This window comes from Poecilia reticulata, chromosome 14 (assembly GCF_904066995.2).
Source record: "Poecilia reticulata chromosome 14, P_reticulata-male-v2, whole genome shotgun sequence".
NCBI classification, from domain to species: Eukaryota; Metazoa; Chordata; class Actinopteri; order Cyprinodontiformes; family Poeciliidae; genus Poecilia; species Poecilia reticulata.
The window spans coordinates 12034971-12050349 of NC_088843.1; the positions used below are offsets into that span (position 1 = coordinate 12034971).

General features: G+C 40.0%; 1 protein-coding gene across 3 annotated transcripts; it reads right to left on the reverse strand.

Annotated features, from left to right (window-relative positions):
- Nucleotides 1-7052: 7052 nt before the first annotated feature.
- On the reverse strand, nucleotides 7053-15137 carry LOC103475736 (transgelin-like). Of its 3 annotated transcripts, XM_081615454.1 has the most exons (7): nucleotides 15086-15137; nucleotides 12890-13014; nucleotides 12417-12522; nucleotides 8839-9025; nucleotides 8566-8737; nucleotides 8358-8460; nucleotides 7053-8269 (listed from the first exon to the last, which is right to left on the reverse strand). In XM_081615454.1, exons 4-7 carry the CDS (start codon nucleotides 9016-9018, stop codon nucleotides 8116-8118), a joined length of 609 nt encoding a protein of 202 aa, XP_081471580.1. In that variant the 5' UTR covers nucleotides 9019-9025; nucleotides 12417-12522; nucleotides 12890-13014; nucleotides 15086-15137; the 3' UTR covers nucleotides 7053-8115. The 3 variants fall into 3 exon arrangements, with proteins under 3 accessions (XP_081471580.1, XP_008425795.1, XP_081471579.1); XM_008427573.3 differs by lacking the exon at nucleotides 12417-12522; XM_081615453.1 differs by lacking the exon at nucleotides 12417-12522 and having other exon boundaries at nucleotides 12890-13010; nucleotides 15086-15104.
- Nucleotides 15138-15379: the final 242 nt, after the last annotated feature.

Consider the following 15379-nt stretch of genomic DNA (forward strand, 5'->3'; position numbering starts at 1 on the left):
AGTTTATTACACTCTGCTGGGCACTGGGAAAGCATATTTTCCAGTGCACCAATATGTTCGAATTTAATATAATATACACTATTGTTTCTTTTTTTAAAAAAGCATGTTTAATATTTTAATGTTCTATAAGGGCCATATTGTGGCCTATAGAATCACAGGGAGGACTGCTGACTTGACAGATGGCTAGAAGACGGTCACTGACATCCTCCATATGGAGAAAAAGCGATAAAAGGTCTAAAGAAGCAGGTTGTTCTGAGTGTTGCATTCAAGCACATTCGTAGAAGGTTACGTGGAAGGAAAAAGTTGCAAAGACTTGTAAGAAATGCAGAGTACCCCTTACAGATCTCGTTTGCTTTTAAAAACATCCTGGTTCTGCTCCAGGACTTGCTGTGACGCTGTTTGTTCACTAACAAACCTGTGAGCTTTTTGCAAAACAACTGGATTACACTGTGGTTAAATTACTGCAGTTACAGTAGTTTTTTTTGAGTATGGGGATCTAATTACCAATTCACACCACCACCTTTTAAATTTCAATGTGTTTTGCTCTTGGTGAATTATATAAAATTCTATTAAAACACATTCATGTATTTGTAAGGTGACAAAATATGACAAAGGTGAGGTTTTAACTTTTAATTTTTAAATTAAATTTTAATTTGCTTAATTTTTCCAATGCACTGTATTGTTTTTGATGTGTTTATCAAAAATGTACCTCCTGTCCTTCAAACAGATCCCTCAGGAGACATCAAATCCTTTAGATTAGCCTAATCACAAGAAGGATTGCAGAAGGCATTTCTACTCTTATACATCTGTTGACAATATTTTTATTTTACTCACTGACTTCCCTTTAACATTTTACCCCAGCTGATCGTCTCCTGACTCCAGCCTGTTGAGCTGTTGCTTGGTGACCTTTGATGAACATCCCCATCTGCTGCACATAGTCATAAAAAGCCCAGAACTACACTTGCTGTCAGTTAATGGTAATGTCCTCATTTATGACACTCATATGTGGCCTTTAAATACATATTTCCTGTGTTGTGCTTATTTTATTCTCCTGATTTCATTTCCCCTTTTCTTTCTGACTGCAACTCGTCAATATTATGACTTGGTGTTGCTATGAAGGCTTGGCCAGTCAACTGACTGCAATCTTCCAAATGTTAATTCTTGTCTCGTTCTTGTACATTTTCTGTAATTGCGCGCCTCAGAAGCAAGTATGACAGGGACAGACTGCATGAGAGCAACCAGTAGGAGGCGCTAAAGCAGCAAATAGGACCCTATCGGCTCTCATGCTTCAGCCAGACAGTCAAGGGTTGAGGCCAGAGATCTGCTGTGATGTGTGACAGTTTTTCCACTGCGTCACTCAGAGTCCTAATGTTTTGACTTTACTAAGGGTGGCATTAGTTTCAGTCCAAGAACCACACTGAAATCACTGAGAAACGTCTTTGTATGGAAGGTTTTTTTTTTGCAGAAGTCGCATACAGACGGTTTCTTATCTTCCCTCCCGCGCACCGTTCTGTAACCTTCCGCTTTTGACACGGGCGAAAAACAAATGTTGAAACCACATGAGCTGGATCAATCTGAAACCTTCGAATGACCTCATCAGAGGGGAAGATCTGTCTCCTGTTGGTACAGCAGGAGCAGTGGACTTTAGCAGCTCTGTACCCAGTAGGTGCTGAAGGATTAAAAAGGCTTTACCTCGTTTCATTTTCCCAGCAGGTTTTAGGATTCAAACTGGGATCTCTAAAGTCAAAAACGTCTCCTCCTCCTCTGACCCAAAGTGCCAATTTTATGGCCTCCAACATGCCAGCGAATGGCAGCAGAGTGCATTCCTCTGCAGGCTGACGATGTGTTCGTGTTTTCACGCCTTTATTAAAAGCTTTGGCAAAGTGAAAATAACTCAGCAGCACAGATGTGCTGCCAAGCAGACGTGGAGAAAGGACTAAGTTAAAAGTACCAAAAAAAAGTAACCAGAAACGATTTAAACATAACAGATGCATTTCAAATTAAATACATAATAAATTTGTCTAAGACGATTATTGAGATTCATCACTACAGCCTGAAAACTGATACTCTGTGTTTTTATTGGGATTTTAGGCAAAAAGCAAACACAAATGAGTGCGTAATTATGAACTGGATGCTTGTTTAAAATTGTTTTACATGTAAAAATCTGAAAAGTGGTTCCAATTTCTACCCAGCCTGATTTAATCTGACACTCCTGAACGGTAAAGTCCTGTTTGAGGTGCAGAGGATTGGTTAGATTCAACCAAAACTGCACTTTCTAAAAGTAAATAATAATAAATTGTTTGCTTCCTTGTGTTACCAGATAAAATCTCACAAAAATACATGAGATTTTGTTGTGAAATATGAACAAGTAGTCAAAAGCCTTTGTGAGGGACTATAGGTCACACATTTTTTTTTATAATGTTATATTTACAGGTTTCCTGAAATGACATTTTATCATCATGGACCAAACAAGTGTGGCTATAAGTAAAAAAGATGAACAGTTGTATTTTTTCATTTGATGTCTAAATCACAGCTGAAATAAATGTAGGTAAATCAAATATGGTACGATGAATTACTTTTGCATTAAGTCGGGTACTTCCTGTTTGTTTGTTTTTTGTGTTTTGCCTTCCTTTAAGGTTACTTTTGCATCATCTTTTCATCTTTGGATCATCTGTTTCCCCTTTTGCAGCCTCTATGTGTTGCATTTGCAGTCTGCTGTGTCGTAAATGTACAATGGTGCACCACTCACTGTGCAGCAGTGCAGTTCTCCTGCTTGTCGTGTTTTCAGTGCATCTTGGACGTAGTGCATGCTGCAGGTCTGCTCTTGTTGTACGTTAAAGGGCTAATTTTCTGAATGTTTTTTCCGCCAGAAAGATTTTTATTTGACTCTGACTGCAAACAAACATGTTGGTTTTGCCCTTTATGAAAGTCTTTGTAAATGACTTTCATAGAAGTCTTTATAAATGAGAGATATTTTGCTAATAAAACTTGGATTAACCTTACTTAAGTACATGCCTGTGTAGACCTGAAGTTGTCACGAAATAACTCGCACCGTGATCAGGAAAAGATGGTTTTGTTTTTTCTCCACTAATAAATCTACTCCCATTCCTTTCAAAAATCACCTCCTTTGTTTTGGGAGCATTTAAGATGGGTTGATTGCTCATAGCTGATGTCACAGAGAAAGCCATGAATGACGAACCCGACAGCTGCAGAGCCGATCTGAACACTTAGCCAAACGACAGCGCCCCGACTTCTGTTTACTTTAAGTCTGAGGTGGTTGAACTGGAATGTCAGCTTCTATAAACCAGGTGGCTCTGAAGGCATCAGTCTCTGTTTTCTCATGAAGTTCTGGCCAAATCATGTTAGATCAGCGTGGGCTTGCTGAGACCTGTGCAGATTACATCTTCTAGCGCAGGCTTGCACAAAAAAATTCTTTTTCTGCCTTCTCTTCTATTCGAGGCAGCCTCTGATGAGTTAGTTTGAGCCCTTTTGTTGCAATGCATAACCAGGGCAACAAGGTCTTGTTTTCACAACTGGGTGTAGCTGATTAGCATCTCAAACATTACCTGAACTATGACCTCAAATCCCAGAGCAAAGAGGTTTCGTTCGGAGGCAGAGCAGGACCGAAGAGAAGCAGGAAGATCAATCCATCTCTCCCATTGATCACAACAGGCAAAGATTTTATCCCCAACTCCAACATCTCTCTGCCTGGCTTTCTGACTGTACAACCAGACAGAGATTTAAGGGAGCAGCAAAAGCAAATGAGATGGATTAGCTGTGAATGGCAGCCACTGATGATTTTATCCAGTGGACTATTGTCTACTTCAGCTTTTAAATGTCGGCTTTGCTTAGTAACAGACAAAAACATCTAAAGTAATGTGAAAAAGTAATCGCTCGTTTTTGAAATCAGTTTCACCGTCACACCTTGAGTTCCACCAACTAATTAGAACAGACTGACAACCTGAAGTAGGTGGGTTAAAAAAAAGCACAATCAGCTGAAATTTCTACAGGGACAAATCCCTCAAGTGTGTTTTACAAAATGCCTCCTATAATCTTTAATAATCACTATTCCCTCTTTCTGATTATTTCGTCTTTGAGGTCCGACTTTCTCACAGTTCTTTTGGTCACAGGTTATCATTAACCAATGCTTGTGTAAGAGAGAAAGAGAAGCACCAGAATGTAGTTTGCTTTTCCTAATGAAAGAAAGACTGATGAGCTATGTGTACAAAGTTCAACGTTTTATTTTCTATAGCGGAGCAGATGACAAATGCTACCGGACCAAGAGGAGGGGAAGGACGGTTAAAATCACCAAGGATCTCAGTGAATGTTGTCTGTAACCTAGGAAAGCTGGCTGGTTGTCGTCACAGAGACAGCTATGAGGCAATCGGGTAGATTAAAATGGATACCTCTCAGAGTAACTCACGATGATACAGAGGAAATGTTATCTCTCATAGTTCAGAGTCCAAGGCATGGAGAAACTTGTTTGCAGTGATAAGACTTGGTTACATCATCACAATTCCTCTTAAAAAGCTTTTAATCTTTTCTCTCTGTTTGCCGTCTCCTTACCGTTACATAATAATAATAATAGTAAACAGCCTGCTTCATATGTGCTCTTGCCGCCACGTCATGGCGAAATATTGCAGGAGTCTAATTTCACACTGATGACAATTGCAGGAAGAAGAGGTTTGAACTTCCTGTTTAAAGAGGGGAGGCTTTGTCCTGCTGTTGCTCCACGTCCGCTGTGCCTCCTGCTGAACTCGGCTGGGATTTGATGGATCATTTAGGCTTTGTAAAGCTAAACTAGTCACAAATCAGGTAAGTTTGAGCACCCATCATCACAGATGGGTAGTACCCATCTGCCACTGTACTCGTGTCTCCTCCCACAGCCCACAAATCCTCAGTGGAGTTTGCTGGATGGAAATGCAGACAAATTAAATGAGCATGAATATTTTACAGGGCACTGTAAAATAGTGCTGCCTTCTTCTGTGGATGTGGTTTCAAGTTTTCAGATGGCTCCTCTCAGATTTTTCTCCGTTTTGGCTATCTTCATGCATAGCAAACACCCATTGAGTAATACAACTTTTGAGTCTACCATTGATTTACCACAGCTGTGGATTGTGCTGCAGAAGGAAGAAATGATGAAAAAAATGTGTCACCCAAGGAAGTGCATGGACTTGTTATTCCTTTGTGTGTAGGTGCTCACATTGTATCCTGTTCAGTGTGGGGGTCAGGAAGGTACATCTTTTTTTAACCCTCTCCATGCAACAATGACTCCTTTTTCAGAAATCGCCTCTGCTTTCTGAAATCCTTCTTTGTCTTATCCCATCCCATATCTGACCTCAACCCCCGTACTCTCCCCTGACTCCATCTGGATGTTTCTATTTCTGAAATAACACTTTATGTTGCTTTAGAATATCTTTTCTTATCAAATGTTGCTTTGTCCTCCTATTTTTTCTGCTTTCCTCCCAGTTTTCCTTTTGTCTTTGTCCCTTCTCTGATTTCACACTGATGACAGCGGTTTAGGCTGAACTTTGCTTGAACAGATCTAAAAGTGAAAACAGGGTAAACAGAACTTTGGCAGGATAATTGGTATTCCTCCTCTGAATCCCCCTCTGCTTTTTCATCTTGTTTCATCCAATCAGGCAAAGTCCATCATAACACCCTCCTGTTTGCTCTTTCCTCCAGGCTTTTGGAGAAGTTGTTTTCTTTTTGTCAGACCTCATCACATCTGCTGATCTATGGTAGAGATCCGGTTCAAGTTTAAAGCGGTGGTTGTCACGGACTCATTGCTTCACCCGTTGCTGCCACTTGATCAGGTAGTCCACGGTCTACCAGCCAGAGAACATTGTGTCAGTTTCCTTAAAACTTTGTGACAAAAAGCACCACGCTTTAAAAAAGCATGTTTAGAAATTAGGCTTGGTTGCAGAAATATGAGCTCTAGTTTTAGGTGCAATGATGTGTTTTGTCAAAGATCTACAGCAGCCTGTAATGAGTCAAAACTAACACTTATGTGTATGTTTTTCATTGCTAAAAGTTCACTAATAGTGTTTCAAAGATATTTGCACTCAACTTGTGGAAGCATGGTTTGCAATTGTGCACCCATTCTTCTCCCCAGATCTGCTTTAGGTCAGTTGGGTTGGATGGCTGGCTGTTGGCAGCCATTTTTAGATTTTTATAGAAATAGATTTAGGTCTGGAGGATACAACACACGCCATTTCCGATAAACTTCGTAGCGTCAAAGTGGGCAAACGGTAACAATATCAATCCTCAATAGGCGAGAGTTCAGACCCTTTGTATGACGCAAAATGTAGAACAAGGGACAGGAAGTGCATGATCTTGTATTTCATAAAGTCTTCCACTGCTAAATAATGGAGACTTTACTTCACATAATCTGCTTTTGGAGGACTGCAATTTCCTTTTCTCCATTTCTTGAGTTTCTGCTCTGATGTGCACCTTCAGCTGTGAAACCCTACATAGTTAGGCGTGTTCAATCAGCTGAATTAACCACAGATTCAAATCAAGTAAAGGATCGGAAGCACGATTAGTGGAAACCTGAACACATCTGTGCTCAGTTTCTAACTAGTAAAGAATGTGAATACTTGTTTCCATTTTTAACATTTAACTCAAAAATATGTTTTCAAAGGCATCACATGTTTTGTTATGTAGAGCTTTTTGTTTAGGGAAATCATGTAGAAGTTGGATTTTAGCACTTATTGGAACAAAATAGGAAAAGTAAGGGGTGCGAATATCTTTGGGTGTCACTGGTCACTTTTAAAAAAAAAAAATCTTCAGCCACGTTCCAGCACAGACTCAAAATTGCTCCAGGGCAAGTAATGGGTCACATATGCTGCATTTTACTTTGTTTGCTTAAGTTTCTCTCCATGCTGAATTATGATGACCTTTGTTTTGTCTCAAAGTACTTTCACAACTCTACAGAGACATACTGATATCACTGCCAGAAGGTCAACACTGGAAGTATACAGATGGTAACATGGTGTCTAATAAATCAAACTAGCTTCCTGCGTTGCAAACGTATTACTCAGACATTGGCATGTTCTTGAATGCACCACCTGGTGAAGTTTTATTGTTTTTTAAAAAGAGCTGCGTCCTGGTTACAATAGAGAAACAGAGAGGAGAACAGAGAATTGATTGTTGCTTGACATTTTTTCCAGCCACACAAAGATACATCAATCGTAAATGTTTGCATTCACAGAACTTTCATTCGGTTTTCTGTGGAGAGGTTATGAGCCGTCAATATCTTACCAGTAGGAAGTATTTCTCTGCAATTTCTCAGTGGATAGCCTTTCCTGTAGCTAACAGTTAATCCAGATGGGGCCAAAATCAAAGTGGATGGATGCCATCTTCAAATAATTCCAGTCTCAGCAGGTAATGCAAAAGCCATTTTAGAAACCTTTAAACCACCATCATGTTTGCATTAGACTTCATTTACATAGAAGCTTATGGTTCCAAAACCGTTGCCATGTGAAATGCACAAAGTGGTCAAGTGGTTTTACCAAGTTATACATAATTTGTAAATCACAAATCTTATTGTAATAGACCACCAACTCATTGTTAAACAAAAACTTTGTGTAAATTAATCTAATGAAAATTTGATTCTAGTTTGAAAATTTACAAAATAGCAGTCGCATAAAAAGCAGAATTGTGATTGGAACCACTTTAAAATGGCAGCCCTCCATTAATATTGGGCCCACTCTGACTAACACTTAGCATTAGCCTCCATGGAAACTAATCAGATGAAAACTAAGTGCATTACCCACTACAAGTAAGATAGTATTTGTTCACAACTTTCCCACAGAAACCCAATTTCAGAAGTTTAACATACTCCCTTTTGGGTCGTGAATGAAACAATCGATTTAAAAATGTAATTCACAAGAGACAGGCAGAGGGGTAGCTATAGATCTACGATGTACCAAGCTTTAGGAATCAGCTTAAGGTCTCAATGTAATATGTGCTCAGGTTCTCTTTGGTCCCCAATTTGGTCCAGTTTTTCCCTGACCAGTAAGGTCAGTTTTCTCCTCACGGCCAAAGTCAGAGTCATAGCTTCTCTGTCCCTCCTGGTAGGACCTCTGTGGGCTGTATGAGACCCGCCCTGCTTCAGGGATTAGGGTTGATGATCTGCCTCGGCCGTCCGTAGCCCGTCATACCAGCTTGAGATGCTCCTCGATTTGTGCCCATTTGCAGGCCGATGACGTTCCTGCCTTCGTTCAGCTGGTCCTCTGAAAAATCTCTCTTGTTTTCCTGTGACTTCCTGCACACAGACAAGCACAACTCTCAGCACATCAGGCTTTTCTTTTGTCTGGATTTAGTCACAAGGATAATAAAGGTGTTGAACTCACTTAGGGAACCAGTTAGGATCTCCTTTGTAATTGCCATCACTCTTGGTGACAGCCAAACTACCCAGGGCCAGCAGGGTCCTCTGGACAGCAGCCAGGTCTTTGCCTGCAAATATGCAACAGTCCCATTTGAACACATTCAAGAGAAAGAACATTTATACTATAATAAATCTGCCAAAACACTTCAGTAGGCGTCTGCTGATTTTCTTACTTTCATAAAGATCTACAGTCTGGAACATGTCCGTTTTGATGACTCCGTAGCTTTCTGCGGCTTTAAGGAACATGGAGATTTGCTCCATCTGCTTGAAGGCCATACTGGAGGTTTTAATGGCCTTAATTGGTTTGTTGGCTCCATGCAGGCTGTTGATGAGCTCACACAGTACCTAAACACAGAAGGAAACAGATCCCTCTCATTAACGCTGCCACCAGTGTGATTTACTAAGTCCTATTTAGATAATTACATTCCTGCAGACCAAACACTCACACATCCATCCTTGAGCCACTTTTGGAAGCCAGTCTTGTCTTTCTCGGGCTCTTTAACGCCGGGGCCACACTGGGCAATAATCCACTTCACCAGCCTCTCCTCCAGTTCCGGGTCGTACTTCTTGTCAATCTTGCTCTGAACCTCGCGGCTCAGGCCGTACGCTGGACCCCTGTTTGCCATACTGGTCCTGTTGGGTGTCAATGTGAGAGTTGGATAAGCTGGTAGTTCATTAACCTTACATCTGCGCAGGATGGCGTGTCCATGTTATTGCAGCATTTGCAGCCAAATGTTTGCACTGTGCACACCCAAAGCCCAAGATTGAGCCAAGATTTCTATGCTATTTGGGATTGCATAACTTTCTTTTGTAGTCATTAATCATTAGATTAGTTTATTTCAGATATATAGTACCTTGCAAAAATATTTTGTTCTCACTTTCCCTCCCCCCATTTTGGAATGTCTGTACTTTAAGCTTTAATATACACTTTTTGAATCTTTGAAGACATTAGAAAATAAGTCATATAAAGCATGTGGAGTGTTTTGTAAATGAACACAGCAAATCACTGAACACACCATCCTCTTGGTGTGACATGGTGGTGGCTACATCATGCTGTGGGATGCTTCAGCTTAGCAGTTTCAGGAAAACTCATCAGTGGATGGTTTGATTCTGTAAGAAGTCTGATAGGAAACTAGCGATTGGTTCACCTTCCAGCAGCACAGTGACCTTAAACAAACAGCTCCATCTACCAAAGGTTTAAATCAAATACTTATGAGTTGGAATGGCCCAGTCAAAGTCCAGATCTAAATCCAATTGAAACCATGTAGCAATATACTAAAATTACAAGCGCACTGCTCATCGAATCTGAGATTGAACTACTGTTTGACTAAGACAGGAATCTTATGCAATTCACACTGTCAGATTTAAACAGCTTGTAAATTCAGATTTTTTTTTTTTTTTTTTTTTTTAGAGTTTTACATAATGCAGTTTGTAGTCAGAATGCACCAAAAGCGGACGTGCGCTTTTAAAAGCCACTTTAAGCACGTATATTACACTATAAAGATAAAACCAGTTGATCTCAATAAAAATAAAAACAAAAAAAAAAAGGAATGAGGAACAATGAATTCTCTGGAAACTTTATAGGAATACAGTCTGCGTCCTCTTCTACAATACAAAACACATTTAACTTTCGACTGTAAATCTTGTCCAGAACAATGAGTGGTGGTGTTTTCATTATCCAGGCCATGGCAGTGTAATTATCCAACAAACACGAGAAAATTAAAGTGATGGATGTCTTGCGGATTACAACCCGGTTGCTCTCTGCGAGTAATTGTGGCTGGCCTGTCTCACTTATTAATGCTGTATGAACTTCCTGTCGAACCGCCCTGCTCCCTGCATCCTGTTTGCTCACTCTGCTGTCACTTCCTTCCCCCCTTCCTCACAAAAGTAGCTATGTGTACGGAGGAATCTAAACAAAACACTACACTCGTCACTATAGGAACCGGCTTCAAAATGACAAACACTGCATTCAGCCCGCTAAATTGTAACAATACTCAGCCTGTGTGGAAGCAGGTCAACGATGCAAAACCCTGCAATTTCTGGTTTTCCATGACTGACTCCAGATAACATTATGCACATGTTTAGAAGTGATGGGAAAGTCTTCCTGATTTTTATTTTTTTTGTTAAATAGTGTGCAGAAGAAAAGTGATGTTTTGTAAGTAAATATCAATGCAAGCATGTGCTTGTGGGTTTTTACAGGAGGATTGGCTTCAAATTTGATCCATGAGACATATTAGGTTCTCTGGTGCAGAAAGACACACCTATTTTGTCCATTGCAACACAAAACACTCAGACTTGCACAATAAGTGATGATAGCTTAACACATCATCCTCACAGAAACAGCTAATCACTTGCACATCGTCTTTTTATTTATTTTTTTATGGTCTCAGTGGTTGCACCACCAGATGGATCTCTTCCTGTCCTCTAAATTATTCCACTAGTTTGTTGCAACAAGTGTAGAAAAATAAAAATAAAAAAAAAATCCCCAAACCATCTAAAGTGTGTTTCTCAATCGGAGTTTCATCAGGGATGTTCTGGCATGCCCGGGTTAACAAGCTGCAGCTGCAAACATCAGGACTTATTCTCAGTGAGAAATTGAGGATGACAAAGTCAATGTAAACTCTCAGATTACACGGCACGTTTTGAGCAAATTGCATTGTTTCCAAGCCAGTTGTGTGTTTATGTGTCGGACTGGGGGATTTAGAAACGTTTCATGAGGATTTTTGCTCCTTAAAAAGCAGGGAGCGGCTGCTGGGAACATCTTGTAATCAGTGACAGTCATATCAACTCTACTGCCAAGGTCACACAGGACATCTATATATTTAAATGTTTAATCGTGTTCAAGTTCAGTGTGGCTTTATTTTAAAGCATGAGCAAACAAAATGTGTAGATAAGGAACAATACGAAATTTTTGAAGCAAATTTAGTGCAGTTTTATAGTTTCAGCATCAAGTGCTGAAAGAAATGTACAGGATTTTTTTTTTGAAAGCACCAAAAGTGTCAAACTCCTGTCAAAAAACATAGATGTAATATCTAGGAGAGAAAATATTAGAGCTTTAGATTTAAAATACACAACATGTTGAGTTTCTTTTTATCCATCATTACACTTTGTGAAAAAAAAAAAAATATATATATATATATATACACATATATATACACAAACTAGTCAGACTTTCTGCTGAAATTCATTTAAGAGAGCTCTTCGTTTTTGTTTCACAGCTAAACTTTCATTCTTATAAGGAGAAGTAGTCTTTCAGGCAGCTATATTCAGCAACAGTGGGAGAGGGGCTACGCCATTATTCTATGTTGATTATATCCAGAAAAACAACAATCTGAAATCTTAGACGTATTGTATAGAAGAGGATTATGGTGAGGAATCCGACTAATCTCAGTCTTGTTTATGCACCATCAAGTTAATCTAGTTTTAAAACTCAAAGGGGCACGCTTTCAGGGTGGATAAAGTGCCCTTTTACAAATCCTATAACAAGAAATAGTTATGCGATTATTTTTACATGGCAATATAAAGTGACACACCCAATAATGTTTGGTTATTTGGATTATGAGACGCAATCAGAATCCAGATTATGTTTTTTTGTGGCACCAATTGAATCCTGCATCACTGTTAGTACGTCAAAATGTAGAAGTGGTGCAAATCCATTTCTGTAAACTGGTTCTGAAACCATAACCGTTTATACTTATGGTTTCAAATCACACGTTATGAGTTTACTGATAGTTCTCTATAATTGATCAATATGCAACAGATCTGCAGCAAGCCATTAGCGAAAGTTAAATCTCACCTGCTTTTCTATCAAATAAAATGACAAATTCATGTGTACACATTTGTTCCTAGTGTTAAACACATTTCCACCAACGTTTGCCTAAAGATACTTCTTTATACCTGAAACTCGGAAGACCCTGCAACGGTCTTGCATCTGTGAGACCGTTACTTTAATTTCCACCAGCGCTCCTACACTCTCATATCATAACTTGCAATCTTCTGTTAAACGAAGCGTTTCACAACTTACTTGTTGCAACAGAGTTTGAGAAGATCACATAACGGATCCAAGTAAAGGGGCCGATATCAGCTTTCGTTTAATTTCTGCCAGGCCTGACTTCTCTCATACACTCTCTCTAAAAAAAAAAAAAAAAAAAAAAAAAAAAACCTCATGCTTAACTTGAGGCACATGATGGATAATGTTCTGCATTTACTTCCTGAATTAGACTCTCGTGTTTCAGTGTGTGAAGCAAAAGATGGTTAAAATAGACGATTCCAACTTGAAGAGGTTGAACCTGAAGGAATACATGAGCATTTTTTCCAAACCTGTGCATAATTAAACAGCAGAGAGAAGGAATGAAAGCAAGAAAGAGGGTGGGGTGCTTGAATTATTGAACTCGTTTTCATTCTCCCTGTATGGAATAATCCACAGCAAACAAAAAGGAAGCCGAACAACCAGAAAGATCTCAGATTTGAAAAGGAAAATCAAGTGATTTTACTCACGTTGTGTTGTAGCTTTCAGGTGGATAGAAGTGAACTTGGCCTTGTGCTGCTGTGTTTTCCTGTTCCCTCCACGGCTCGGTTGCAAAGTGTACTGCCAGCAGAAAAACAGCAACACCTCCTCCTGTCTGACAAAGGAGAGAGAGAGAGCGAGCGAGCAAACAGTTACGCCTTCAGACCCTCTCATTTCACTCCATGACCCGCCCAGAGGGCTCCAACTTTGTTTCCTCACTAAAATTTAAATTCCTTATTTAGGAAAAGGAATTAAAAGCAGAACATGTGACTTGAGTGTGGCGTGGTCGCTGAAAAGAATTCTCCAAATTTCCCACTCAACCACAGGAGAACAAGATGGGATTAAGCAGGGGAGGGGAGGCGAGGCAGGGGCGATAACATCCTCCAGACGGGTGAAGCTTAAGGAGCAGAGAGAAGGGAGTTGCTGTAATTAAAGAGCGATGAAGCACATGTGGGAGATTATGCACCGCTTCTTTAATTGGCGTTTGTGGTTCTTAAAAAGCTCGTCTGAAACTAAAACAGAGAACCGGCGGCTATGAAACGGAAACCTCCCCCCCATCCTCGTCAAGATGAACAAGAGGAATAGGTCATGAAACAAAAATTCAGACTGGCTCTTCATTTTAGTAAACAAGCAGAGATGTTTCCCCCTCTGGAGCATTCCAGCCTTCTCATCTCTTGATGGTAGCAGCAAGTGTGAACCTGTCATAAAGATATGGGATCGTTTCTGATGCGATTACGCTCCAAGAAACACGCAGTGTCGAAGCTCATCACGAATCAACTCCTCTGATCCATTAAAACCCATACAGGACACAATTTGTCTCACCAACAGGCAGGTTGTGATTTAGAATCACGTTTCCTTCTTTCTGCACATGATGAAAAGTTCACTGCCAGTTCGCCTTGGCATTCACTAGAGTACCTTCAAGATGTTGCAGGGAACTTTTCAATTCAACATCTGAAAGTGGGAAGCGTGTGACCACCGAGAGCTACCTGGGTTAGGATAACAACCGAGGCAGCCAAGAGGCCAGTGGCAGCTCTGGAGGAGCTGCAGCTATCCAGCAAAAACTAGATTATCGATCGGTCTCTCCTCAGATTTGAGTGTGGCAAGAAGAAAGGCTCAAATTTGCTGTTCAGTTAGCCTCTTACCCCATAGAGGCCCATTGAAAACATGTGGAAGTAGTGTGGGCTACATGCAAAATAGTGTGTGGCGCAAAACTAGCCAGCACACCTAGAACAGTGTTCGTCAAAGTAGGAGGCCCCAGCAAGTTTGAGGGAAGATCAGGAAAAACTAAAAATTTTAATCTGATGTTTTTCAGTCATTCTAAAATATAAAACTTAATTTAGTGAAATGCTATTTGCCATGCTCGCCTTTCTGTTTGGCTGCCAGTCAAATTTAGCACCAACAGTAAAAGGTTTCTGGCCTGAGAAAGATGAAATCGTCCAGCAGCCCTGCTAGACAGGACACTGGCAAACTAAACAACTGTAATACTTTTTGAATAATAAGACATTCTGAAACCTTTTACATGTTTTGTAGCATTAAATGTTTCTTTAAAGCCATTCTGTAGATGTGCAAGGCTTTGGAAACACTCTAGATGACATGCAGCTGAAATTGCAGCAAAGGCCTTTTTACAATGCAAAGATTCATGGGGGTAGATTGCACATTTACACTTCCTGAAATTGTCCTTTGTGGTGGTCCATGTTAATAAAATAAATGTCAACACTGTACAAATATATAGTAGACAGAGAGATGGGAAATTCAACATGTAGGAAGGTGAAGCTGAAGTGAAAGCAAAAATCCTCTAAACCACAGTTTCCTCTCCGCCCCAACCACAGTTCAACCAGTAACCTTTGTGTGACATTGGTTTTTGAACATTTCGTTACACTTTCTATCCTTAATGCCCTCATGTTTAAACCTTTGTCCTTCTCCGAATCAGATTGTCTTTGCTGCGTTTTCATCCTCGACACTAAGCTGCTTGTTCCTGCTCGTTAGCAACATCTGGTGGACAAGGTTGGCAATAGCAGTCAGATCCTTGTTTGCCTCCCCGCAATTGTTAAAGTCAGAGCAACTTGTGCTCCTTTTTGTCTCTACTGTGTCGTGTCAAGATGACAGACTCAAAAGCAGGCAGTATTCTAGTTTTCAGAGACTTTGGAAATTGAACAGCAATTAAAGGAAAGAGAAACTAGTCAAACCTCAGGCAGCACAGCAGCTCAAGATGAACAGACAGGAAACAAAGGAGATGAAAGACAACCAGGAAGTATAAATAGTGGAGAGAGTGATTATTGATTGAGGACAGCTGTGCTGATCACGATAAGAAATAGCTTTAAAGAACAACCATATTACAAAACAAACAGGAACTTAAACATTATAGCTAACATCAAGGTAGCGTTAGTAGTTAGCTATATTTAAATACTGCATATTTCTCTTTCTGAAGACAAATGGAGTAAAATACATGCAAAACAAAGCAGATAGACAATTATTGGCTT

Coding starts and splice junctions, on each gene's coding strand:
- LOC103475736 (XM_008427573.3), bottom strand. CDS start 9,018: ATGGCAAACAGGGGTCCAGCGTACGGCCTGAGCCGCGAGGTTCAGAGC. Junction 8,738..8,838: donor AGTGGCTCAAGGATGGATGT/GTGAGTGTTTGG, acceptor TTCTGTGTTTAG/GTACTGTGTGAGCTCATCAA. Junction 8,270..8,357: donor GATCCTAACTGGTTCCCTAA/GTGAGTTCAACA, acceptor GTCTGTGTGCAG/GAAGTCACAGGAAAACAAGA.